General features: G+C 46.2%; 1 protein-coding gene across 1 annotated transcript in view; it reads right to left on the bottom strand.

Annotated features, from left to right (window-relative positions):
• The window catches only part of garnl3 (GTPase activating Rap/RanGAP domain like 3), a 51,250-nt gene extending 35,017 nt beyond the window's left edge, over positions 1–16,233 (bottom strand). The window contains exons 1-2 of the mRNA XM_083670358.1: positions 16,111–16,233; positions 131–200 (exon numbers count right to left, since the gene is read on the bottom strand). Coding sequence (XP_083526484.1) covers positions 131–200; positions 16,111–16,211 — 171 coding nt within the window. The 5' untranslated portion in view covers positions 16,212–16,233. The remainder of the gene's footprint in view (positions 1–130; positions 201–16,110) is intronic.
• Positions 16,234–26,765: the final 10,532 nt, after the last annotated feature.

Genomic DNA, 26,765 nt, shown 5'->3' with positions numbered 1-26,765 from the left:
AGAGAAAGCGATAACAGTGAGAAGGGGAGAATGAATGAAAGACACACACACACACACACACACACACACACACACACACACACACACACACACACACACACACACAGGTTCATGCAATAAGAGGACTCACCAGCTCGACGGAGCCATAGTGTTTCCTGCTGAAGTCCCCACGCCTGCAGCCCAAGTCCTCGGAGGCAGAGCTGCAACACAAACGCATGGTCAGTCCCTCTCTTCTCCATCAGAGGACACACACGCTCATATACACATACACACACAAACACACACCCACACACCCACACACCCACAGACACCCACCCACACACACACGCACACAGGTGGCAGGGGGGATATTTCCCCTGCGCTTTCTCTCTCTCCCTCTGTTTCTGCCTTTCTATGTCTTTCTTTCTCTCTCTCTGGTCACTTTCACTCTCTCTATTTCTTTTGCGTAGTCTCTTCTTTCTCTCTCGTAGAATCTCTCTCTCTCTCTTCTCTCTCTCTCTCTGGTAGGGGTGGCACTGCTTGCTTGCCGGGAGCGGCCAGCCAGCCCAGTCCTGATTGAGATGAGGGCCCTGATTGAATTAAGCCACAGTGATAGATGGTGTCTGCCTGGGAGAGCAGACTGGTGACCACATTCAAACAACACAGGCTCTGACACACACGCATGCACACACACACACGCACACACACACAGGCACAGATGGAGACAGAGACATAAACACACACGCATGCATACACACACTGACATAAACAAACGCAGACACACACACACACACACATACCACAGAACACATCCAAACCCTGCCCAGCTGAAGTCAACCACCTCAAATTCAATCCTGTTGAAATCTGACAGCTCAAAATATGCTCACAAGACTCAAGTCTCACATAGTTAACAATAGCAGGGTCTCCATAGGAAAACTCCTATATTCCCCTCAGAAGTATGCAAAACTGCACCATCAACCCTCAAAAGAGAGAGATATAATAGGCTTTTATAATACTGGATCTGACAATGGGAGACACCTCTCTAGGCTGGTGGTGTGTGTGTGTGTGTGTGTGTGTGTGTGTGTGTGTGTGTGTGTGTGACATACTGTTGTTGGATAACATCAAAGTGCTGCTACTATACTTACAGACGTTTAAGAGGAGGGCAATGTGTGAGATAACGCTCAGTGTCTGACAGAGTGTGCATGCGTGTGTGTGTCTGAGTGTGTGCGGTGCAGTTTGTGTGTTTCTCTCTACTGTATAAGTGTTTGTCTAGCTCTCTCAGTGAGTCGGTTATCATTACTGTTCCATTACCGTCCTCTGCAGTGAAAGGTTTGATTGCAGTGTTGACACTATGATATGACCCATCTATTGTCTGCCTGTGTGTGTGTGTGTGTGTGTGTGTGTGTGTGTGTGAGTGAGTGAGTGAGTGAGTGATTATATTGTAGCATGCATATGTGTGTGTATGTGTATGTGTGTGTGAGTGAGTGAGTGATTATATTGTAGCATGCATATGTGTGTGTGTGTGTGTGTGTGTGTGTGTGTGTGTGTGTGTGTGTGTGTGTTCAATTAATGTGTACATTTCAACAGGGGCTTAATGTGTCATGTAAGTAAGTGTGTTCCCCTGTTTAGGCTAGCAGTGTGTATGTGTGCGTGTGTGTGTGCTTTCTCCTCTCTCACTCTCCCTCCCTCCCTCTCTCTGTAAAGTAAGGATGGTGATGTGTCTCTATACGGTTGAAACCTCACTTTCTAATAAACTCATCTAATTTACTGTCTTGTCTTTTCTTCTCATCCCTCCACCTCGCCTCCCCTCTCCTGTCCTTCACCTCTCTAAGAGGGGTCATGAGTGGGGTGTGTCCTGGAGGCGAGTGATAAAGAGATGGAATCCCCCCTCTCGCCCTCCACTCTTTCTCTCTAGGTTAATTAAACCAACAGGAGCTCATCTCTCTGGGGTTTCACTAGATTAGGATGTGCCACATTTAAGGGTCCTTTATTGAGGTTACAGCAGGTTGTGGTTAGACTGAAGAGGGAACCACCACCGTATAGAATGGGAGGCAGCAATGGTACAAGAGGGTTATTTCCGCTCCAAAGGGGTGTGTTGGGAATAGATTTCTGTTTGAATTGATCAGGGAAAAAGAGGCAAGGCCTGGTTACAGGGATTTTATTCCACCACCGTAGAATAGAGTTCTACCATTGTACAATGGGAAGCATCGATGGTAAAAAAGTTTTTTTTTTTATGCCCCAAAGGGGTGTGTGGAGAATAGATTTCTGTTTGAATTGATCAGCGAAAAGCAGCCTGGTTACAGGCTTTTGTCCATGAGCTCCAACAGGACACATGACCAACATGTCATTTATAATGGATAAGGACTAGGCCCCATTTGACAGATCCGAATCCCACTGAAATATAGAGAAGGAAAGACATCACCTAAAGCAGGGAAACCCTCGGTTGATGACCAGATCACAGACTAGTTTTAGGATGTCCTTGGTACACAAACTGTGGTCAGTGTGATGATGATGATGATTATGATTAAAATGACCAATTATGAAAATGACTATAAGGATTACCATGATGTAAACTCAGCACTTGAGCTCTGTTATTGTATATTTCACAGTCTGTGTGCAGACCAGGTGAAAAGCCAAAGATCTAAAGAGAATGATTAAAAGTCCTGAGCAACATGCTTGGGACGAAAATACACTATTCATTACAGTTCTGTGTTTTAACCCTAATGTAGGTTACATGTGCATTGTGCACTCATGTCATGACCAGCAAGATGACTACAGTACATTTATAATCACCTACATTATATAACCATAACAGCATTCTTCACATCCCTCCCACCCACCTAAGAAATTGTGGGGTAAACATGCTCTGTTTTCTGGGACTAGCTCACTGCAGTTGAAGCTGCATTCTCAAAGAGACTGATTTCCTGTTGGGGGAGAGAGAGCCTCCTCTTTTGCTGCAGTAATGCATGTTTTAGACTTGATATTTTGTGGAGGTTTGAATCATGGACAATTATTTAGAACAAATCTCAGCAGCTTGTTTGCTATTAAGGTATGAGTCCAATAAAACCATTTTTTTTTCTCGACATGTTTATTTTCTACCTGAGCTCTGCACACTGTTGTTCTTCTGTCATGTTCTCACTAGGGCTTCGCTGCCTGCTTCGTGGAACTCCATTCTACCGTGAACTAAAAAGCATTATCATGAATAATGTATGCATTTTCCGTGTTCTTTCGTGGACATTGTCACCCATTCAGCAAACAACTCAATCAATACGCCAATACGTATTGCAGCGCTGAACTAATTCAACTCAGATATCATAATATTGACGAGTCGACATACAACTATATCCCCGAGCAGTGACGGTGTAGGCTACGGTGGCCAGTGGTGACGGCGGTCAGAGCACCGACCACATCTCCGAACAGGTACCTTCAATGCGCTTCGCTTGCGAGAAGACTTGTGCATTCAAGCGTCCATAGCTACAGTAATGTATATCAAATTTTCAGAGGAAAACAACATGCATCATGGCATGAAAGAATGAATCCTAAACAAATGCTGACAGTGTATGAGGGTGCACGATAAACTGCGAATATAGTGAGTCTACATTTTTTTCATTAAAGAAGAAAATTCCACGTTAAAGATGATCATCTAAATAAAAATAAAGATCATGATATGTAATATTTAAGACACTCAAATTAAATGGTTTACTTTGCCTATTAGTTAATATTATGGTTAACCAAATAATGTATTGCTGATAAATGAACATTGTTTTTTCCCCCTTCCATACAAAATGCTGCAGTAACAGTCGGCTACTGAGCGCCGACAACAGAGACCTGCATTCAACAGATAGGCAGCTACTACCCACAAGTACTTAGATAGCCATAGCAGCCGTCAAAACTACAAATGTGTACATTTACCGTTGGTTGAAAGTCAACAGTTTGGTAGAAGCTAGGTCCACACTGTTCATGTCCCCATGCGATATCAGTCCAACAGTCGAAGCGGTTTTTTCTCCCTTTTTCTTCACTAAGGACAGCTAACCATCACTGCTTTCAAACTCCTTTACCACTGATGAAAACCTTTTTCACTGCATTCAATTCCGCTATTACTCCTCCCCTGAGTGCGCAGTGGATGCTTTTATGATGGGCTTGTCGCTGCCGCATGTGGTAGGGGGGCTTTCCTACCACAAAACAAATGTGTGCGCTGCGCGTCCCTATGTCCAGTAAGGTAGGCTACGGTTGTGTGTCTCTCCCTCCTCCCCCCTCCATCCACATTTACAGCGCTCCACACAACTAGGAGAGCTCAACCTCCTCATATGACAACAGCTGCCTTGGAGCGGCGCACACACACACACACACACACACACACACACACACACACACACACACACACACACACATTTGAGCACCTATAGGCATGTTTGAGGCCAGTTTGACAGCCCCTTGAAATAAAGAATCCAACTGTAATTTAGGTGTGTGTGTGTGTGTGTGTGTGCATGTGCCTGTGCCTGTGTCTGTGTCTGTGTAATTAATGATATGAGCGATGATCATGTTAATAACAATGCTAATGGTTGTCCTCAGACTGCTGCCAGGTAACCATGGACACAGGGGTGTGGTAAAAAGGAGGACAGGGCTGGGGGCACTGGGTGGAAGGAGGAGAGGGGAGGGAAGAAGGAGGGAGGGATATATTACCAAGTGTATGCAACCAAAGGGGGATAGAGTTTTATAGAATGATAGGAAATAGCCAACATCCATACCTCCCTTGTAAAGATTTGCGTCCCAACAGGACTCTTTAATCAAGGAGAAATGGTCTTCCATAGATTACCCTGCGCCTATGAACCCTGCGCCTATACACCGCACACACAGGCAAAACTATGTTTTGAACAGGAAATCTGCACCTTCAGAAATATATTTTTCCCTGTGTGTGGAGGAACTGATCTTCCAGTCTTATAGGTGGCCTGCTAATTACACTAGCCTTGAGTGATGTTTTGTCAAAGAGCTTTCTCACTCAGTATTCAGTATTCAAGCCACACCCATGGCCAATCACACGGAAAAGCTACTAATGACTTTCTTGCCCTCGATGCGGTGGGTATGAAGTCTTGAGTGAGTGTGTGTGTGTGTTGTGTGTGTGTGTGTGTGTGTATGTGTGTGTGTGTGTGTGAGAGACAGAGAGAGAGTGTGTGTGTATGCGTGTGTGTGTATGTTGTGTGTGTATGTATGAGTGTGTGGAGGCTGGTGGTAGTGCCTTTGGCCTTTCTGCTCTCAAACAATCTGTCATCCCTGCCACTCCCCTGGGCCTACCCATAATCCTACTCACGAGCGAGTTTCAGGAGATGATGAGGTCATTCACTCATCAGAGCACCCCTCTCTCTCACCTCTTCCCCTTTCTCTCTCCCTCACACTCCTCCCCTCTCTCTCAATCTCACCCTCTCTTTAATCTCCATGTCTTTGGCTTGATTAACTGTCTGTCTGTTTAACCTTGTCTGGTGGGGGTTGGATACAGACTGCAGTCCTTTACAGGCAGAGCTCCAGTCCTCTCACAGAGAGACTGGCAGCAGAAGCAGCACACTGTTGCAGCCTCCACCACCACCACAGCAGCCAAGAGCAGCCAGTGCCACAGCCACTCCACACACACACACACACACACACACACACACACACACACACACACACACACACACACACACACACACACACACACACACACACACACACACACACACACACACTCACTCAGTCTCTGAATTATACAGCAGGCAGGAGAGAGGGAGGGAGGTAGGGAGAAATAAACACCAAGGGACCCAGTGAAAGAGAGATGGAGAGAGAAATAATGTGAGAGAAAGACAAATGAACGAGGCGAGGGAGAATTCGAAAGCGAATTAGGGAATGAGAGATTGAGAGAGAGAGTGAGAGAGTGAGAGAGAGAGAGAGAGAGAGAGAGAGAGAGGTGAACTTCAGAGAACAGGAAACAGAGGATTTACATATAATCAGATGTTAGTCCATCAATGGCCAGGGGAAGAAGATACTCATAAAACAGGAATGACATAACAATTGAATTGTTACATATTACAATCTTTTGTTTTAATTTCAGTCATGAACACACACACACACACACACACACACACACACACACACACCATTCAAGATAACTGGTGAAATGTGAGCCTTGGTACATCGGATACACCAACAGTAGACTGTGTCTCTGCTGTGAATGCTCACCAGCTCATGTCAGTCTACACACATGACATCACAAAGAGTGCTGGAATGTTCAGCTCAGGCTACAGCTCTGAGGTCATCCATTTTTCATGAGCAGAAGAACCCCCACTATGGCATGGTGCATCATGGGGAAAACATCCACCCAGTAACTATTTGATGAGATTCAGAAGAGTGACCATCCTCTCTCATTTGGTGAGTGTTACTGTGTGTTCCCATCCCAGTAACTCAGCCACTGCGATGTACTGGAACAGCCTCAAGCTTGCAGAGGAACAATGTACTGGAACAGCCTCACGCTGGCAGAGAAACATAACAAGGGGACAAAGAGAAAAAAAAGGCACCTTGAAGCTTATGCTGGGATTGAGTTACAAACAAACAATCTGAGACGCATGAACACCTCCACCCTAATTACAGCCCTGAGGGTAATGAACACACACGCGCATGCAAACACGTTACCTCTCTCTCTCTCTCTCTCTCTCTCTTTCATAGACACACACACACAGACACCAACCCAAACTCTCCTCAAATCTCTCTTTACATCTCTCTCACACACATGCACACGGTCCTGTCCTTTGCATAGAGGCTGCTGGTTTTTACAGCCAGTCGTAAAGTCTGCCCTAACAAGGGAAGTGGAGGGAAGACTTCCTCTGTAGAGGTGAACCTGTTACTGCCGTTTATCGGAGAGGAATCCAATAGTGTGTGTGTCAGCCGCTAAAACCTGTATGTAAAATGTCAATAAGAGTGGGGAGGTCACGTGACCCAGCACCTCTGGAGGCCCGTGCGTGACAACAGTGCTGCTTTGAGGTCATGTTGTCTGAGGCCATTATGGAACATGCTGTGTATTAGCGCGGCCACACGCAATCATGTTGGGAGTGTTTGCGTGTGTTTGTTTGACCGTGCAGAGGGATACTCAGGGACAGGGTTTATGTGACAGTAATCTGTTCCAGGTAATGAATATAATCCAGTGATGCCTTGTGGCAGTCAGGTACACACACACGTACATGCACACCCACACGCTCACACACGCACACACACACACACACACACACACACACACACACACACACACACACACACACACACACACACACACACACAGTATGCACTTTACAGTAATGACTGTTGCACTGTATGATAATCACTTGCTGCAGCAGAGATCATGAGGTACACCCCCCTGGGTATGACCTTGATAGAGTCCATCCGCTGTCCCCTGTTCAATAAATGTGTGTGTGTGTGCGTGTGTGTGTGTGTGTGTGAATCTATCCTGATGACTTCCTTTTGATTTAAACCCATTGATCTTCCACTCTGTCCTCATAAAAAGACAGTATGTGAAAGCGCTTTATTGCTGCACTGAGACACCACCTCCCATTAATCTCCAGGGTGTGGGCAGCTATTTCTCTCTCTGTCTTTCTTTTGCACATACACATATAGACACACACAGTCACACACACAATCACACACACACACACACAGTCACACACACAATCACACACACACACACACAGTCACACACACAATCACACACACACACACACACACACACACACACACACACACACACACACACACACACACACCTTTCCCCTCTGACTCTCTTAACGTGGTCAACCTACTCACAGAGATGGGAGGTGGGGCGCAAACCTGCATCAGCAGATATCCACCCCATCTCTCAGCAGTGTGTGAGTGTTTGAGTGTGTGTGTGTGTGTGTGTGTGTGTGTGGGACCTGGCTGTACGAGACTATCCCAGGCTTTCTGTTCCCCAGACAGATATAAATTGAAAGCCCTCTATATGTGTAGGTGTTAACATTGTAGTGCGTAGGTGTGTAGCGTTCGTAGCTGTGTGTGTATGTGTGTGTGTGTGTGTGTGTGTGTTTGTTTGTGTGTGTGTGTATGTGTGTGTGTGTGTGTGTGTGTGTGTGTGTGTGTGTGTGTGTGTGTGTGTATTAGTGTTACCCCTGAAACCCTCTGATGTTAAAAAGTACGGATCAGGAGATGTTGACTCAATAGACTGTTAATCCTCAGTAGCTATGCTCCTTTCTCTCTGGACACTAGCCATTCAAGCCCTTTAGTCTTTCCCTATAAGCCAGGTCTGACCACAATGCTTTTCCCACGCACAGGACACATGGCCTCTGGTGCTCCTCTTTACTGATTCAGAACCAGCCTCTTCTACCTCTAGTACAGAGCTTAACCACTGTAATCTTAACAGCAAATAGGGCCAGAAACAGATGCTATGGTCAGAATTAATCTGGATGGGTAACACTATCAGCTATATAGTATATTATTAGTTTTTTAAATAGGAAAATAAAAAAAAGGAATATTTCAAAATGAATAAATAAACGAACTACACAGTCATCAGTCCCAATTGTGACTGAGAGAGTGGTGACGTAGTTTTGATTATTGTTGCTTTTGTGGTCTGTCTGCTGCATACAAATGAGGTGATCCGTTATGACTTCAACCCGGCCTGATACGTTAATGTGTCACCAATAGGAGGAGAGATTACTGGAAATTAAAAATAGGCTTATTTATATGTGACGCAACTTCTCTCATGTAAATATTGTATATATGCATAATACAATTGCATACATTTGTCTAGCAAGGAATATCTATTATGCTCTAGTAGTAGACGTGGGAGTCAGGAAGTTGGCCCATGGCCCACTAGGATAATTCACGAACAACGAGGTCCTTGGTTCAAACTCCATGCATTACTGGCAATGTGCGTGCAGTGAATCCTGCAAGGCTACAGTATGCTAGCACCCATAGCTCATCTGTATGTGCAGTGAGTATCTACCGTAGCCATGTTAGCTCTCCCAGAGACAGAGGCAGCTTTCCTGGGATCGCCACAGACAAAAGGTTAATTCACCTGATCACGTTTAACGAGGGGGCCATCATCAATCGCCATCGCCTGACGTAGTGACATTTCGCAGGGGCCACTTGGTGACTCGGTGGCATTTGGGAAGCAGTAGACAAAAGGATTCGGGGTCTGAATCCAAATGATCCCTGTGGCTTGTCAGAGTGGGGGGGAGGGGGGGGGGAGAGAGAGAGAGAGGGAGGGGTGAGGAATAGAGAGGTAAGGAAGGGGGGAGGAAGGGAGATGTAGTCAGGGGAATGAGAGAAGCTCTCTGGCAGACATAGTACTGCTGGGCCCAGCCCCTGACTGACTGTAAACTAGACCTGATTAAGCCTGGAAGCTGCTGCTGCTGCTGCTGCTGATGATGTTGATGACCTTTATCTAATCCGTAAGGAATTTTTCCAGACTGCACAAATTCACAGACATACTGTACAATCAATGCATGGCAGGATGATACACAAGAAGAAGGGATATTATGGAGAGATTCACAGACATGTGGTAGATGATGATATTGCAATGATAAGACATATACCGTATGTGTGTGTGAGTATTTAATCTGAAATGACTCATGAGAGGGCTTAATTTAAATGTGCGCACGCACACACACACACACACACACACACACACACACACACACACACACACACACACACACACACAAACACACATACTCTCTCTCTCTCTCTCTCTCTCATGTACAGCTAACCCCAGGCTATGATAACTAACACCTTACTCCAGGGTGTAGAGTGTGATTCTTTGTGTGTGTGTGTGTGTGTGTGTGTGTGTGTGTGTGTGTGTGTGTGTGTGTGTGTGTGTGTGTGTGTGTTCATGAGCCTCTCTGTTGTGGCCTCTCCCTTTGCTCCTGTCCCTTCCCTCCAGGTCATTCTGTATGTCACACCACCACCACCCCCTACTGGCGATGTATAAGCACTGCCAGACGTGTCTGCCTTGGAAGAAAGCAGCAACTCGGATATTACCATTCACCACCATTCATTCATAGCCCTACCTCCGTCCAGCCTACTGCATTCATGTTGACAGTCTGCCCCCTTGTGGTAGCGTCTTCGATCACACCATTATTAGGAACATGGTGAGCCTCGGACATGTATGATCTAGTGGTGTGTGTGGAGTCATGAGCAGACAGCCCAGCAACATTAAAGGATATCTGGGGGATGTCTGATGGTAGAAGTTCATCTAGGGGCTATCTGTCATCATTACACACCTGAAGAGAACATCAGGGAGGCCTGTCAGACTGATGGATAGTACAGTGTGTGTGTGTGTGTGTGTGTGTGTGTGTGTGTGTGTGTGTGTGTGTGTGTGTGTGTGTGTGTGTGTGTGTGTGTGTGTGTGTGTGTGAGAGAGAGAGATAGAAAGAATCATAGCATTTGTATCATTGCATCATAAGTAAGATGAACAGAATGAGGTTACTGCTCTTCTGCCTACTATGCTCTTTGTCCAGAGGTCAAAATTGGGTCAGCTCAGTCAAGGTCCTGAGGTTCATTCAGTGTCAATTTCACAATGACTGTTGGCTGACCTTTTGATATACAGTAGATATTGCCTTGGACTTTCTAAAAAGAACTGCAGGACCACAGGTTTTTGCAGTATGGCCATTTTCTTATTGTGCTAGCAATTCAATTCTACTGAATACTGCTGTGGTACTGTATATGATATACTGGGAGGCCTGGAGTGGTTTCCCTTATGCAGTAATTGTAAGAATGTCCACAACTCACTACTTTAGTTGGACCCAGATCTATACTGCCTCCTCCAACATGTGATAACAATATATTCCTTTCTACTGGTTCTATTTTAAATCCCCTCTCTGGCTCTCTCTCCTCTCTCTTTCCATTTTTTAGAGGTTGTTTGGCAGGCTGCCATTGCAACCACAGGGTAAAAAAATGTTTAACTGTAACCGTCCATTCGAGAGCTCCACGCCTCCCTCCCTGTGGACCAGTCCTTTAAAGTGGGAGGTGCTTTCAGGTAGTAGGGAGGAGGGCAGTACAGCAAGATAGATGGCCCTTCATTAAGTGTCCGTGTGTAGGCTATGGTATGTTTGAGTCTTTTGATCTTACATTCAGCCAAGTTCCTCAATTTTGTTTCTTTCTCTGGTCGAGCATGCACACATACTCACACACACACAAACACACACACATACTCCCTCTTCTTGCGTCAACTAAAACAGCAATAGCGGTTAAAATGGGATGTTTATACAACCTTGAAAAAAACAAGCCCACGTCTCTCGCATGTGGCTGGTGGCTGGACTCAAACCACCCGTGTCTTAACCGATGCCCTGCGAAAATACAACTCCTTCCACACTGGGCCATTTCCAGCTCACTATAACGGGAAACGTTTTTCCAGGCGAAGCTTCCCAGAGCAGCGCACAGTGCATTTTAATGTGTAGGTATGTGTCTTTAAGCCTAAAATGGAAGCAGATGTTCTTGTGGAGTAAAAGTTTACATAGGACTGTAATCAAGTGAAGGCTTTTTGTATTTTCTCTCCCTATTTAGTCTGTTTTTCTCTGCAAATGAGCCTGGAAAGCTGTATTGTGTGGTGGGCTGTGCTGGACTGCCACATATGGGAGTGATTATGGCTCTGTGTTTATCTGAGCTCCCTGAGCCTTCTAGGACTGACAGCCTGGAAGGCCTAACAGAGCAGCACCAACCCTGCCATGCAGACCACTCTGCTCTCTGTACTAATACCTATCCTACAGAAGCTCCTGCCTACTATAGAACACATAAGGGTGTATCATACTGTATGGAGCATGTCAACACTGATCATACGAACACGCATGTAACCAAGACTACTGTCACTCCCACAAACACACATGTGCACAGGTCTGGAAAAAGGAAGTGGCTGGAAATTCGCACACACACACACACACACACGCACACACAAACAGCACACCCAAACCGCATGCTCACTCACACACACACACACACACACACACACACACCCAAACAGCACACCCAAACTGCACGCCCACTCGCATACACACACACACACACACACACACACACACACACACACACACACACACACACACACACACACACAAACAGCACACCCAAACCGCATGCTCACTCACACACACACACACACACACACACACACACACCCAAACAGCACACCCAAACTGCACGCCCACGCCCACTCGCACACACACACACACACACACACACACACACACACGCTTTTACCACTTTTTTAGTTGTGTGAGGGCTCTTCTTCTCTCTCTCTGCCTGAGCTTCTGTAAACAGTGAAGACATCGTCTAGAGCAGCACTAAACAGGTCCCTGTGTGAACTGTCAGAAGCCTCAGCTGACCTACTTCCCTCTGAGGTTATGATGGGCTCAGACACAGTGCAAGACCCCATAGACCCAGCCAATCGCAGCAGCTCTTACTGACTGTCACAACACTGTCTCTCACATTTACTGCTCTGTAACTCAGACCGATTCTGACAGGGGAAACCGTGCGGGGTGCAAAATTGTAACAAATTTATATTTCCGCCTCACATGAATCGCTTGCGAAGGTCGGTAATTCTGCGTTATTTCCGATAATCCTGCTACGAGCACGTGAACACAGCATGATTCACCCCCATCTGGAACCAATCCTCTCTCCGACTCTGTTCTCTCTCTCTCTCTCTCTCTCTCTCTCTCTCTCTCTCTCTCTCTCTCTCTCTCTCTCTCTCTCTGTCTCTCACCAACATGCTGCCACAAGCTTGAGCTGAGATCCTCCTGTACTGTAGTTACACAACACCATGGCTTTGGCAGGAAACAGAGATTAATGTGGACAGAGATACTGTATAATGTTTCAAAGGAAACACACTTTCATAACCTTTACTGTGAGGATCTTGGTGGGATGGTTTCAGGGAGAGTGAAAGTGAGTGAGGAGGCCTACTTCAGTGGTTCTAACCACAAAGATTGAGTACCCGGTCTATAGATGTGGTCACAGTGTAAGTGAGCGATACATTAAAGCTTTAACTGTAGTCGCATTGTCAATGTTTACATTTGTATTTAACCTTTATTCATCCAGGGAGAGTCAATACCATTGGTATTTCCCAATGTACACTTTGAACATACAATCTTTGGTGTCTTATACATTTTCTTCCCCATGGCTTACCTCTTCTGAGTGTGTGGTCTCTGGGTAGGCCCTGCCAGTCTTGATCTGTGCCCTTGGCAGACGGGCACCTCTGAGGTGATCTCCAAGTGGGTTGAAAGGAGAGTATGTGTGAGACTGGGTGCTCTCTGTGAAATGTCTGACCAAGCGGATGCCAATGTGGTGGAGATCTGGCAGCTGGAGGATCCATAACGGAGCGTTATGAGTTTGTTTAAGGGAAGGTATGCTCTGACAGTGTGTGTTACTAGACCATAAGAGAAGAAACACATTCCTCATTGCAGGAAATGTGAAGTTAGCGAGGTGTTATGTTATTAGATCATCTCAGTGTGACACTGTCAGGCCCAAAGAGCCAACAGAAACATGTCTAACTGAAAGCTGTAGACTACATCATGAGGAAAATAGCTGGTTTTAATGTAAAGCTGTGATCGTCAAGTAATATTCTTCACTGTAAAAATGTTTAGACCAGGATCTATCTATCCATTCAACCACCCATCCACCCTGTCATCTACCCACCCATCCATGTATCCACATACATAGATTCAGTATATTGGTTAATATCAGCAACAGCGCAGATGGCTAATGCAGCAACATATATATGTACTGTAGCGCTCCTCTCCCTGCTCCACCAAAGGCTGTGATTATCTGTGTGGGCGGGGAGTGTGGGGGGGAGCTCTGTCTTGCTGCCCATCTATTAGTAAGCCAGCACACAGGGGTCACACATGTCACATACTATTCCCCCAATTGTGTTACAGTAACAACGGATACACACACACACACACACACACACAATTATACTGGCTGCTTATACTGTAGCATCATTACTCTTCTTCGCTAAACGGAGGGAGCTCATACCCAACTTCCAATACTATGCTATAGAGCGCTCCTAATATATTGGCTGTGCTGTTCAAATAATTCAGTTTGGGTGTGTATGTGTGTGTGTGTAAGTGTGTGTGTGTATGTGTGTGTGTGTGTGTGTGTGTGTGTGTGTGTGTGTGTATGCACCACAGAGAGATGATGGTTGACTGGGGGACGCTGTGGTGGGTGTGTGTATGTATGTATGCAAGTGTGCGTACCAAGTCCACTTAAACGGAATTCACTAAATATTTCACCACATGATCTTCAGGTTAGCACTTTGATTGATTGCAGTTAATTCACTACTGTCTGAGAGACAATCTCACTGGAATCTCCACAATGTGGCACCAAGTTGCGAGCGGACAGAACATGAGCAAGAGTGTAAATTAATCAGGCCAACTTCAAGTGTAATTTGAAAGTAAGTAGTCGTTGGAGAGATGTGTCCATCACGCCCACACACTATGGCTGTGTCTGCGTCAATTCTGAAAGTGCGACCCACCCACACAACACCTGGGACACCTCTGTGATGTCTCAGACACACCACACACAGACAGTATGTCATGGGGGGAAAGTACAGTTTAACACATTTGCCCACCTATAACATAAGATTTGCAATTAGTTTTATCTGAGTCTTGCAGACATGAAACTGAAATATTAAGATACAGGCCTTCTCTTATATATCAAATATACTATATACATTTATTATGACTTTATATCATAGATGGCTCCTGAATGTTATTACAAACACACACATACACACACACACACACACACACACACACACACACACACACACACACACACACACACACACACACACACACACACACACACACACACTATTGTTGTCTGCTTCTCCATAACATGATTGTAAGGGTAGCACCAATATCTGGCAAAACATGTAGTGGTTTGTACCACCTCCAAAACATGATAATCGTATGTACTGTGTAGGACGGATAAGATCACGATATGCATTAATTAATTTGAAAGAAATAGGTAATGCAATTTATGTAATTACTGATATGGTGCCATCTAGCGATGAGATGGTGGGAGGAGGGAGCTTGAGAAGGTGAGTGAGGGTTCTAAATATGATCAGAATTCCCCCTCCTTCAATCAATAGCACTCCACACAGCATCTCTGTGCAAATACACCTCTTTGTTGATAGAGTTGATCACACGCAGTGCACTCTAGACATTTTTTACCGGCACAGCGGGCAGCGAGGTGGACCTCTGCCCCGTTGCGTTTGATGCGCACGGCTGCAGGCAGCACTGCCTGGGCTCTGAGACCCCTCGAGGTGGGCGAGCGGGGGACTGCTCAGCCTCTCCGGGATGCTCACGATGCGGCCACCAGTCACCCACTCACCCGGAGTGAATGTGTCTGCTCGTGGGCTACCTTCTCCATGACTGTCCAGCACCTTTGAATGAACTGATAACATACTGATCTGTGCGCCTCTCTCGTGCAGCACCAGCAAACAACTAGAGCGCACGGGTCGTTTAATAGGTGGCATTTAAAATCTAATTTGCGGCAATAGGCCTATTGATGATAACGTACCACATATTGGGTAGCCTGCATTTGCATCGTTGACAGCGGGACAGGCACCCCATGCGTAATGTGTTCCTGAGTGGTCCAAAACAGGGACGCACGGTGGAGGAGGTAAAACTCGAATAGGTAGGAATAACACTGGTTACAAAATCACAGTAGACAGGAGGTATTGAGATGCAATTCGTGGTTATAATGCTACATTACCCCATAAAGGCATGACAATCATTGTAAGAGCACTACAAATTATAAAAGGCGCACATTCAGTTTTACGATCAAATACTTCTCGAGTGGATGCTAGCATCAAAGTTAAACCGCAAGCTTATTTTGGGCATCCTGAGCGTTCATGGGGGCACGTTCAGTTGTGACCGGGTCAATTGCTAATAAACACCACAACCACTGAGGCATACGACACAGTACAGCCTACTAAAAGGTCATGTCACATAGACCTGTGCATGGCAATATAAAAATAGCATTTCCTGTTTTAAATACATGTGCCAGAGCAGATACATTTACTGCCGTTCCTATTTCGGATGGCGCGGAGTGCCGAGCGTACCCAAATGGAGCCCCATCACCTACCTCGTAATCTCAAAACTGCACCCTTTCCGAAGGAGCAAGGCTCTCTTCCGCATGATGCCTGGTTTCTCCCTGCCAAGGTACACATTTATATCCGAATTCATGGGTGCCAGCCGAGCAGGTATACTCCGCAAAAATAAAGGTGCTGCTTCCAGTCTGGCGATGGGAGCGAATAGTAGACGGAAGGACTGCGAAAAGCGGAAGAAAGCCTGAGCAAAAAGAGAGAAAAAACTACAGTGCAAGCTGCCCCAGCTGAAAAAGGAAAGTGAGCCGCAGACTTTCCTCGGCTAACAAAGACTGTACTAACGCCTATGAGTGCAGCATGGTTAATCGGTTGTTCCTGATCTCCATACACATAAGATGAGACAGTTCTCAGTTTCAAAGTGCGAGGTGGCAATTGGCACCCCAACTGGATTCGAATCCCGGGCTGGCAAAGAAAACAGTAACGGTCCGCAATCGAGTCCGGCTCTATAGAGCGCTATATGATGGACTGTTGCTTTCACCACTCCCTCGATCGTTGCACGAATTGCCTGCGCGGTCCTAATGTCTACTGGGGGAAACCGGCGGAGGGGGTGAGTGACCATGCTGAAACACGCATCCCATTGTGCAATTGTGTAGAAAGCATGCAATGCACCACAAACATGATGGCCATGAAATTAATTAAATTGTGCATGCATTATAATAGTCGAATGGCCTTTATCATCAACCACACAGTACTGAAGCTTTTCCTCATTGAAAGTGTATAGTTAAGGAGAATAAAAGGGATTCATTAAAGTGAGCATACAACAGACGGGTCCCTGTGCCATTTGAAGCTGTGGTTGAGCAGGTCTGCTGTTTAAACAGAGTAAAACCTTGCTCAAACAGAACTGCACCAGCCATAGGGAGTGTGTGTGTGTGTGTGTGTGTGTGTGTGTGTGTGTGTGTGTGTGTGTGTGTGTGTGTGTGTGTGAGTGTACCAAATAGAGTTGATGGTTGACTGGGGGACCCTGTGGTGTGTGTGTGTGTGTGTGTGTGTGTGTGTGTGTGTGTGTGTGTGTGTGTGTGTGTGTGTGTGTCAGCTGTGGTGGTTGAAGTGGTAAAGCATGGTGAGGTCATGAGGTTAAGGATGCTTTTGAGGGCACGCTGTAGCAGATGGCCACACCACAGACTCTTGGGAAATGTGTTCTTCTCATAGTCATCATCTCCACAGGCTAATTATGTAAGACAATCTCAGCAATACTGTCGTGCCAATAACGGCTCCTTGTCTCAAAGAACACTTGTGGTGCAGTAAAAACCTCATCAAATCATTCATATAACAATACAGTAACAATAAATAGTGCAATCATCATTTGCTCAGGATTCAGCCTCTGTTTCAACGGAAAATGGAATCATCCCAGGGGTGATGGAGAACATTGGTTGAATCACCATATCATTATGCAAAAACATTGGGTTGAATCATCGTACTAGCGACTCAGGAATAATTTAGTAATGGTTTGAAATGTCCTGTTTTACCTTTTCTTCACAACAGGAGGACATTCGTACCCCCCATCCTTTGTAGCCCCTCCTACACTTCTCTATGTGAGACCACGTAAATCCCTCTGTTTTGGAGAGGGATTGTCCAAACGTTAGTCACAGCAGACCAGCTGAATTGGGAGTAAGAGTCATCTGTGTTTTGTGTTATTGGAAGGAGCACAGACTCAAACTCCCTGACTCCTACTGTGACTCACTCTACATGGCCAGTAGTAGTCGTTTTTCTACCTTATATCCAGTTAAGACATCATCAAAATGAACTCTCAAGCATCAGAGCTGGAACGACTTGTCCTAGGGCTTCCCTGAGATTGGAATTCCTGGAAATGCACGTCCGGAGAGCCCATTGTGAGTGATTTATACAGAGGGGGCTGGAGATAAAGAGCTCTGGAGTGTCTTATGGCCTTGTGGCTGGTTAGCTCTCCTCGTAGAGTCATTGAGCAGAGAATCAATAGAGAAACCAGCCACCTGCCTGCCTGGCCATCACTTGTCTCCTCACATACTAATGAGGGGAGGTGGTCATAATGATGTCATCGTTACAGAGTAAAGCAGTAGTCCACAAGGTTTCGGACTAACCTGTTTTTGAGAGGCTGCAGTCACTCATTCAATTCTTTGTCTGATCCAATGGCGCTGTATAACCCCATCCCCCACCCCACCCCACCCCACCCCACCCTTGAATTCTAAGTACAATCTTTCAACGGTCACAGCGTTCCCTCTGTTTCCATGCACACTCTGCCACTAATGCCTTTCTCCACAGGTCTCCGTTAATCACTGCATGCTGATGCCCAATTAGTAACCATTAGGAAGGGATATGGCAGCCATTTCCATCTTGGGGGGTGACGTGGAATGACTTGGCAATGTGTAGGGGTTCATCTCTGTCCGACTTGGCTAACAGGGAAGGGACTCAATCAACAAGGTCATATTGAAAGTGAGTCTCCTTCCACATCCATTAGATCTTCATAGAAATAGATGAGAGTGCTATATTCATTTGTGCGTTTGAAGTAAAGGGGTTGTATACACTGAGAAATCATGCAGGCATACACTGTCATCCTTAACTCATAGCTATTGGGAATACACAGAGACTGCTCTTTCTGCAGTGAGTGTTAACATAGCTCAAGTTACCAACCGTCTCTGACCTGATGAAGGTTTTATATGCCACTGTATGTGTGTATGGATCATTACAACAGTATGTACAATATATTGTTTATGAGAAATACTTAAATTGATAGTTTGTGCAAAAAAATTGATGTTATGAATATTATATTACATCGTGATAGACACTGTTACTCATATACTGTACGGTTAGTGTGCACTTAGTGTGCACAGTTATTGCTACCCAGTTAGGCAGCCCAGTGACCTCTAGATCTGCCTTGTCAGGTCATCCCACCATCTAGACAGGCCAGACCGTAATGATGTGTACAGCTGCCATTAGTCAGTGAAGCTGCCAGGGAGTGGAGAAGAGAGGAGGGTATGGGAGAGGAGACGGGGGGGGTGGTATGGGGGAGGAAAAGGGAGGGGGGTATGGGGGAGGAGAAGGGAGGAGGGTATGGAAGAGGAGACGGGGGGGGGGTGGTATGGGGGAGGAGAAGGGAGGGGGGTATAGGGGAGGAGAAGGGGGGGGGGGTATGGGAGAGGAGACGGGGGGGGTGGTATGGGGGAGGAAAAGGGAGGGGGGTATGGGGGGGGAGAAGGGGGGGGAGTAGTCTGCTTAGAGACAGAAAGGACGGAGTGGGGAGTCAAAGGGAATCCTTAGCCTACCTCTCACACACATGAGGAATCCCATCATGATGGGGGGAGTTGAAGGAGAGGAGGGGGTATGGGGGAGGAGAAGGAGAGGAGGGGGGTATGGGGGAGGAGAAGGATGGGGGGTATGGGGGAGGAGAAGGGAGGGTGGTATGGGGGAGGAGAATGGAGGGGGGTATGAGGGAGGAGAAGGGAGGGGGGTATGGGGGAGGAGAAGGGAGGGGGGTATGGGGGAGGAGAAGGGAGGGGGCTATGAGGGAGGAGAAGGGAGGGGGGTATGGGAGAGGAGAAGGGAGGGGGGTATGAGGGAGGAGAAGGGAGGGGGGTATGAGGGAGGAGAAGGGGGGAGTATGGGGGAGGAGAAGGGAGGGGGGTATGAGGGAGGAGAAGGGAGGGGGTATGAGGGAGGAGAAGGGGGGGGAGTAGTCTGCTTAGAGACAGAAAGGACGGAGTGGGGAGTCAAAGGGAATCCTTAGCCTACCTCTCTCACACACACTGTGAGAGAGGAATCCCATCATGATGGGGGGAGTTGAAGGAGAGGATGGAGGGAGGGAGGGAGGGAGGGAGGGAGGGAGGGAGGGAGGGAGGGGCTGCTGCGGGGGCGGTGAGAAAAGCACTTTGCACTGTGGGACAACCCCGCAGTAAATTACACTCTGCCAGGGCTGCGGCTGTACTGGCTGCTTAATGACGTCTCTCGTCTGCCGCCTGATTGGCTGAGCTGCAGGACTGTGTTGGTGTGTGGAGATGAGAGGTTTGGTGTGGTGGCTGGCTAACACTGGTACACTGTTACTCTCTGTCTGTCTCCACTCAACTCACAGGTGCAGCACCTTTGTCCTGTGATGATGGACTTATAGGTCATGTTTATTAGGTTCTCTTGTTCATTAGAAAGCCATTCGTTGGTGTCAGTGCCAGATAAGCTGCAGCTTAACACACAGCAGTTTCGTTTAATATCCGCATATATCCCAAGAGGTAATGAGATTGGTACAGGGTAAGGAAAAGCTGTAGGAAACTGTAGCTGATTTGACGGGGATGCTCTTTGTACACATTTCCATTACCAAGAGTGGCAAAGTGGGACTCCTCAGCCTTGGTTTGAGTTCCCGTTCCAACTGAAATGTGATACTTAAAAACAGCTGAGTACAATGTCTGAGTAGGAGTCTCACAGGATTCCCTCCACTCAAGGTCCTTGGGTCTATCCACATTACAAAGCAAATGAGACTGGTGCATGGTGCCAGTGAATTGGGATGACACTTCATTACAAGGCCTCGTGACTTGTACTCTGCTTACTGTAGCAGTAAACCAAGGGAAAGGTACTGCTTCTCCCTGAAACCCTGCAGTCACAGTCTTGTATCTCTTTGTCTATTCACCTCTCACCTGCCACCATGCTGTGCAATGAATGGGCTTGTTTATCGCTTTCTTGCTGACATGGGCAAGGTGTACGCTGGGAGGGGTGTGGATGATGTTTGATGCCAACGGGTGGCTTGGGTAAGTGTCTGGGTGACATTTTGTCTGATGCCAATTTACCAGCGGCAGTGCCAAGTTCTGAGATGCTGTGGTGACATTCAGTTTGATGCCAGCTTTGGGGGATAGGCTGAGTAGGATGTTATCGGGTGGTGATGGTGGTGGTTGTAGGGGTGTTGGCACAGGTGGCACAGGTGTCAGCATCTTATGTCCCTTGGGGGGGGGGGGGGGGGGGGGTGAGCAAGAGACTGCCAAGTGAGGGAAACTGGGGTCAGTTGTAACACCTTGCTTTTCTCCAGTCAGATGAAGTTTGAGAGATGAACCTCACTGAGTACATGCACAGCTACAGGTATAGGTTTACTCCCTGCATGAAAAATGGTCGTCAAATATCTCACCCTCTGCAGGTTTTATTGGGAAAAGTATAGTTTTTGATGGGTAAATGCAACTTTTTTGATCTACGATATTTTTCTTCTCCTGTCTTAAGGTTTAATGTCCATGAAAATGTACTTGGATGATTATGCCTACTGTTCTGCTGGCTACAGATTGACAGAATGGTTGGCAGTGAGCCAGCACATACATATTGGGTTTGTCATGGCTGATAGGGTTGAGGGGAAATGTAACACAGTGTTACAATTATCTGGGGGTAACAGAGTGCTGGGCAAGTCCTGGGCACACAAGGTTATGTGAAACTAGAGGCTCTACATTAGGCTTCTTTGTTTTTTTTAACATACCGGTTCATAAGCTCCAGATATTTTATGTTTTATCATTTATGAGTGATTAGTAGACAGATGTAAGTTTCTGATATAAACAAAGATCCTGGTGGGCGGAGTGGTCTCTGAGCAACAGAGATCATTTCCCCCAGTCTCCTCCACTGCAGAGATCCGACCAAGGGTAGAGATAAAGATAGTGATGGAGATATTTATATCTAAACAGTAAGAAAGAGGATCTTGGTGCCGTTGGTTAAGAGATGATTTATTTACTGCGGGTGGTATAATTGCTCTGTACGCACATGGAAATCTTTGCATAGCACCACCCATCACATGCAAAAACATGTGCATGTCTTTTCTCAAGGATAGCTGGTTTCACTTGGAAAGACCATGAAGCTGAGATTCTTTAAGAGCTCTCCACACAACCACTGTGATTAGCATTAGCTATTAGCTGTGTGACCCTTGTCTCTGAAGGAACAGGTGCTGTGAGACTCTTTGAGGTTGACTGCTCACTCAGACCGATGTGGACATGCACACACACACACACACACACACACACACACACACACACACGCACACACACCCACACATGCACAAGCAAGCACAGACGCACACACGCACACGCACACTCGCACGCTCGCACACACGCACACACACTGTTATTAGTACCCACTCAGCATGTTGCCGGGACTTACTGAGAAGGAGAGGGAGGGGCTGGGCTTGGAATATCTGGGTTTAGTAACTTAATTTCCATCTCAGATATCTGTAAAGTAGGTGGTATGTGTTCAGTTCAGTATAATTGCACTGACATGAACCAAGAACAGGATAATTCATGGACATTAAAATTAGCACAGCCGTTGCTGAACACCCATATTATATACATAACCCACTTTAGGTGCTGTCGTCCCATAGTTCTGCCCTCTCCATCAGGTAATGGACAGGACGTAGAGAAGGTGGAGACTGCCAAAAACCTCACTCCTCACTTCCTTGCTTTGGCTGGCAGCCTTGCCCTTAGGTGGCTCTGATAGAATAACAACACAAGCAAGGCGAGCGACCATGACAAATGTTAATGTTGCTAATGTCTGAATTCGCTCTCAAACAGCAGTTATTCATTATCATGTCACATTTCTTACCCCTTCGACAGCACCATTAAGACGGCTCAAGTGGTGAAGGGCGTCTGGACGTCTGAATATTGAAATCATGAATTTTGTCTCTGTCTCTGTTCTCAAGCAGAGTTTGCTGAAGAGCGTGCAAACATTTCGGCTGGAGTATGTGTCTGTGACGTCACACGCCACGGAGACATTTGGGATTATCCCTGGATGAAAGCATCTCTACAGCCTACACAGTATCTATGCTGCCCTCTCTCATGGGACCTTCTGAGGGCCTCAATCAAGCAATAATGCCAGACAATATTGTTGATTTATCATCAACATTGTCTCAGATAGGGGGAGTTGTTAGGCATGACACACAGCGGAGTGCCAGCAAACCCTTACCAATTACATTATTGATGATAAATCACGGCCTCAAGGGCATTATTGCTTTTATACCAGGGTTACACAACAAATCTGAAAATTGTGACAAGAAAACAATGCTTCGTGTATTTATATCGTGATAGATTGTGGTGGTTTCTGCCCTGCACTCCGAAATATAGTTCTCACAACTTCCACCGTTGTCTAGGGAATGTGATAAATGAATCCTGAGTGCTCGGAACAAATCTGGTATGAATATCATAACAGGTGATTTAACCGTGAAATGATCATAGATTAAATGACGGCTTCAAACGCCTTTCGGCCAATCACAATGCTTGATTTGATCGTTGTACAATCTGCCATGATGGATTCAAAACAGGTAGTGGTTTGGTGTGATAGGAACATGGTGATCAGGGTCCCTAATTGGATTACTCCAGCCATGTTTATGTATCACTGTGTCTGTGCCTGCCTGCGCATCGTAATGCCTCTGTTCCGCCCCATCATCTCTGTCTCCCTTGAGAACCAACCAGCAGCCCAGTTCTCATTGAGAAACCTGTAATCATGGTCAAACCTCCGTCCCCAGTCGCTGCCACCCCATCTCCATCTCCGCTTGATGAAACAGGATTCTTATCCTTTTTTCCCCCAGCAACAGCCACTGACACAGTTTTAAACTCACACAAGCCCCAGCTTTCACACAGAAATTAGGGAAAAATCCCGCTGAACCCTTTTGATGGGGAGTGAGAGCAGTTTAATGTTTTTTTACCCAGGGTGCCGCTGTGTTCTGACACTTCTTTGCGTAATCCAGTCCCCCCTCCCCCCCACCTCTGCTTGCTCCCCACTGGGTCCCAGTGGTCCTGAATCATTCAAACAAGGTTTTCTTACCCCTCATTTTTAATCCTCCCTCTGGCTCCATCCGGATATACACACAAAGACACACACAGTTCTCCCACATCCAGCAGGTGCAGCCAGCCAGATATCCTCGTGTGGCACTAATTGTGTGTGTGTGTGTGTGTGTGTGTTGTCTAAAGGGTAATCATGTTATCATGGGGTTTCATGGGAGGTCATGTTGAGCTGCAAAGACCAGGTTTTTCCGCATCCCTAACCCTACAGTCCACTTGGCCTGTTTAAACATAATTTCAACCCTGACCACACTCTTTGCATTCAGCTTTTCATTCATAAGAAAAGCGGACTGCAATTATTGTATGTTACTGCTACACATGCCAACTGAATGGGATGTGTGTGTGCGTGCATGTGTGCGTGCGTGTGTGTGTGTGTGTGTGTGTGTGTGTGTGTGTGTGTGTATGTGTGTGTATGTGTGGGAGCCTGTTTAACTGGCCTTGTGTGGTTGTTGTTGTTGTTGTTGTTGTTGTTGTTGCGGTTGTTGTAGCAAGGCCCTACTCTGTGGAGCTGTAAGCAGAGCCAGTGCTGTGGTGCTGTGGTAGATTCTCTCAGCTAGTTACCCCTGGGGACATAAACCCAGAGAGGGTACAGTAATTAAGCCTGCCCTAAATGAGGAACCAGGATCCACAGAATTTCCTTCAGAATGCTTGGGGGTCCGTGTGTGTGTGTGTGTGTGTGTGTGTGTGTGTGTGTGTGTGTGTGTGTGTGTGTGTGTGTGTGTGTGTGTGTATGTGATACCTGGTCCAGGTTCTACGCCACTGTCTTGTGATATGGGGCACAGGGGCAGCCAATATTTGCCAATACATTCCGTTAAAAAGAGCAGGGCACAAGTTTGTTGGAAATCTTCCACCTCTGGCCACCGTAGCGAAGTTCAGTTTGAAGTTTGAAGAACAACAATATCCTCCCTAATAAAAATATAACCCCCCTGAAATGGACTTGCAGTGTTGGATATTAACTGTTGTGTTTCTGGTGGTTGCCCCTGCACAATTTGCAGGGGCAACCACCAGAGACAGAAAGGCGAAAATCCACTCCCCTAGAACACCCCTGGCAGTAACAACATGTTTATATGCAAACAGAGTGTCGGGTAGGACACTCCATTTCAGAAAGCTCTTTTTCCGGGGAATTATTTTTTTCAAGGGATCTCATTCCCTGATCACTACTGATTAGACAGACTCATTACAACCATTAGGAAGCTTTTTGAAAGCTTGAATGTGACATACTGGACCTTTAAGACAACAGACTTTTGGAGAACTTTCCACAAGCTTAATAAAGAGGGCTGAGTCACTGTTGATCCGGAGTAAACCCCGCCGTGGGTCTGTGTGTCCTTCTTGGAGCTCCCTCCTCCAGACAGAAGAGGCTGTTAGGGGGTGAGTCACACTGTTGAGCAGCACTCTGCTGCCAGATGGAGTGAGGGGACATACAGTACACACTTCTGGACACACACTGTGTACTGAGAGGAATGTTACACAGACCTGAGCTGGGAACAACCCTCCACCCATCTAAGAGGGGCAGAGTGATGGACCTTAGGAAAAGGTGTGTGTGTGTGTGTGTGTGTGTGTGTGTGTGTGTGCGTGTGTGTGTGTGTGTGTGTGTGTGTGTGTGTGTGTGTGTGTAGCAGTAGACAGGGAGTGAGAGGAGGAGATGAGTTATTGCATTACACAATTCAGTATTTTCTCTCACCTTGCCATAGATCAAAAGCTTGGCTTTCAGAATACCTGTGTGGACGTGACAGATCATCACTACACAACACCACATCAGAGCCAGGGGCTTCCTATGAGAGAGCAGGGATTGGCCATGTTACTGAGACTATTTTGTTTATCACTTACCTCTGCCAAAACACAATGAAAGGGCATGTCTATACAAACACACACACACATGTATTTTAATATAAATATGAGAGGACTTTATTCATCACAGCTGAATGAAATCTCTCTGATTAAACCTAAGAGACAAAAATCATACCACTGAAAAGTGAAGCTGCTAAATGACAAGATTAAGCAATGAACTATGACATAAAACAAGCAAATGATGAAACTATTATGATATATGAATGTATTGTTAATCTGAGAAAAACAGGCAAATAGTAATTGAATGAATGTATGGCGACAGACATCTCTGCTACATCCTGGTATTATGTTTCTTTAAATTGTTCTCTCAACCATCATTTTAAATGAATTGAATAGGTGAAAACATGGTGAAACCTCATGGTTTTACAATCAATCTCAATATATGGTTCAACCAATGATTTTCTATGCTCTTAAGACTCAATCTAAAAATTGCATGTGTGCCTGGGACACATTCAATACATTTGAAAACGAATCCTACCTAATATCCTATAGCGCTTCTGTGGCAAATCAATTTCTCCTCTGCAGCAGAAGGGTGTGGAGGATGTCGCCTTAACAGTCCCCAATTATTCATGAAATCTCAGAACCAAACAATTACCCTGCTCTTCAACACAGATATTTCATAATGTCTTCCTGATTGTTAGCTTTTATATTCTTGATGGACATTCAAATGTTTTGGTATCTGGCAGTATTGGCATTGACAGCCACACACACACACACACACACACACACACACACACACACACACACACACACACACACACACACACACATACATACAGAATAGCCAATTTTAGTGTTTTCCAGGGTGGATGAGGTGCACAGGTGCAGCACAGTGGCTACATAGACACAGTCACCCATCATCACACCTGTCAATCAAACTCCCACAGAGACTTGAGCTAGAGGTCAGGGTTTCCCTCAGTCAACAACTCAACAGCTGCTATTGCCCACCAAGGCCCAACGGACAGACCCATAGACGAACTCATTTCTGGACACTGTCAATTCCTCTCTCTCCCTCCCTCCCTCCCTCC

Source organism: Argentina silus (assembly GCF_951799395.1).
Source record: "Argentina silus genome assembly, chromosome: 5".
NCBI classification, from domain to species: domain Eukaryota; kingdom Metazoa; phylum Chordata; class Actinopteri; order Argentiniformes; family Argentinidae; genus Argentina; species Argentina silus.
Note: the sequence above shows the minus strand (reverse complement) of the source record. Positions and strands in the feature narration are given on the sequence as shown.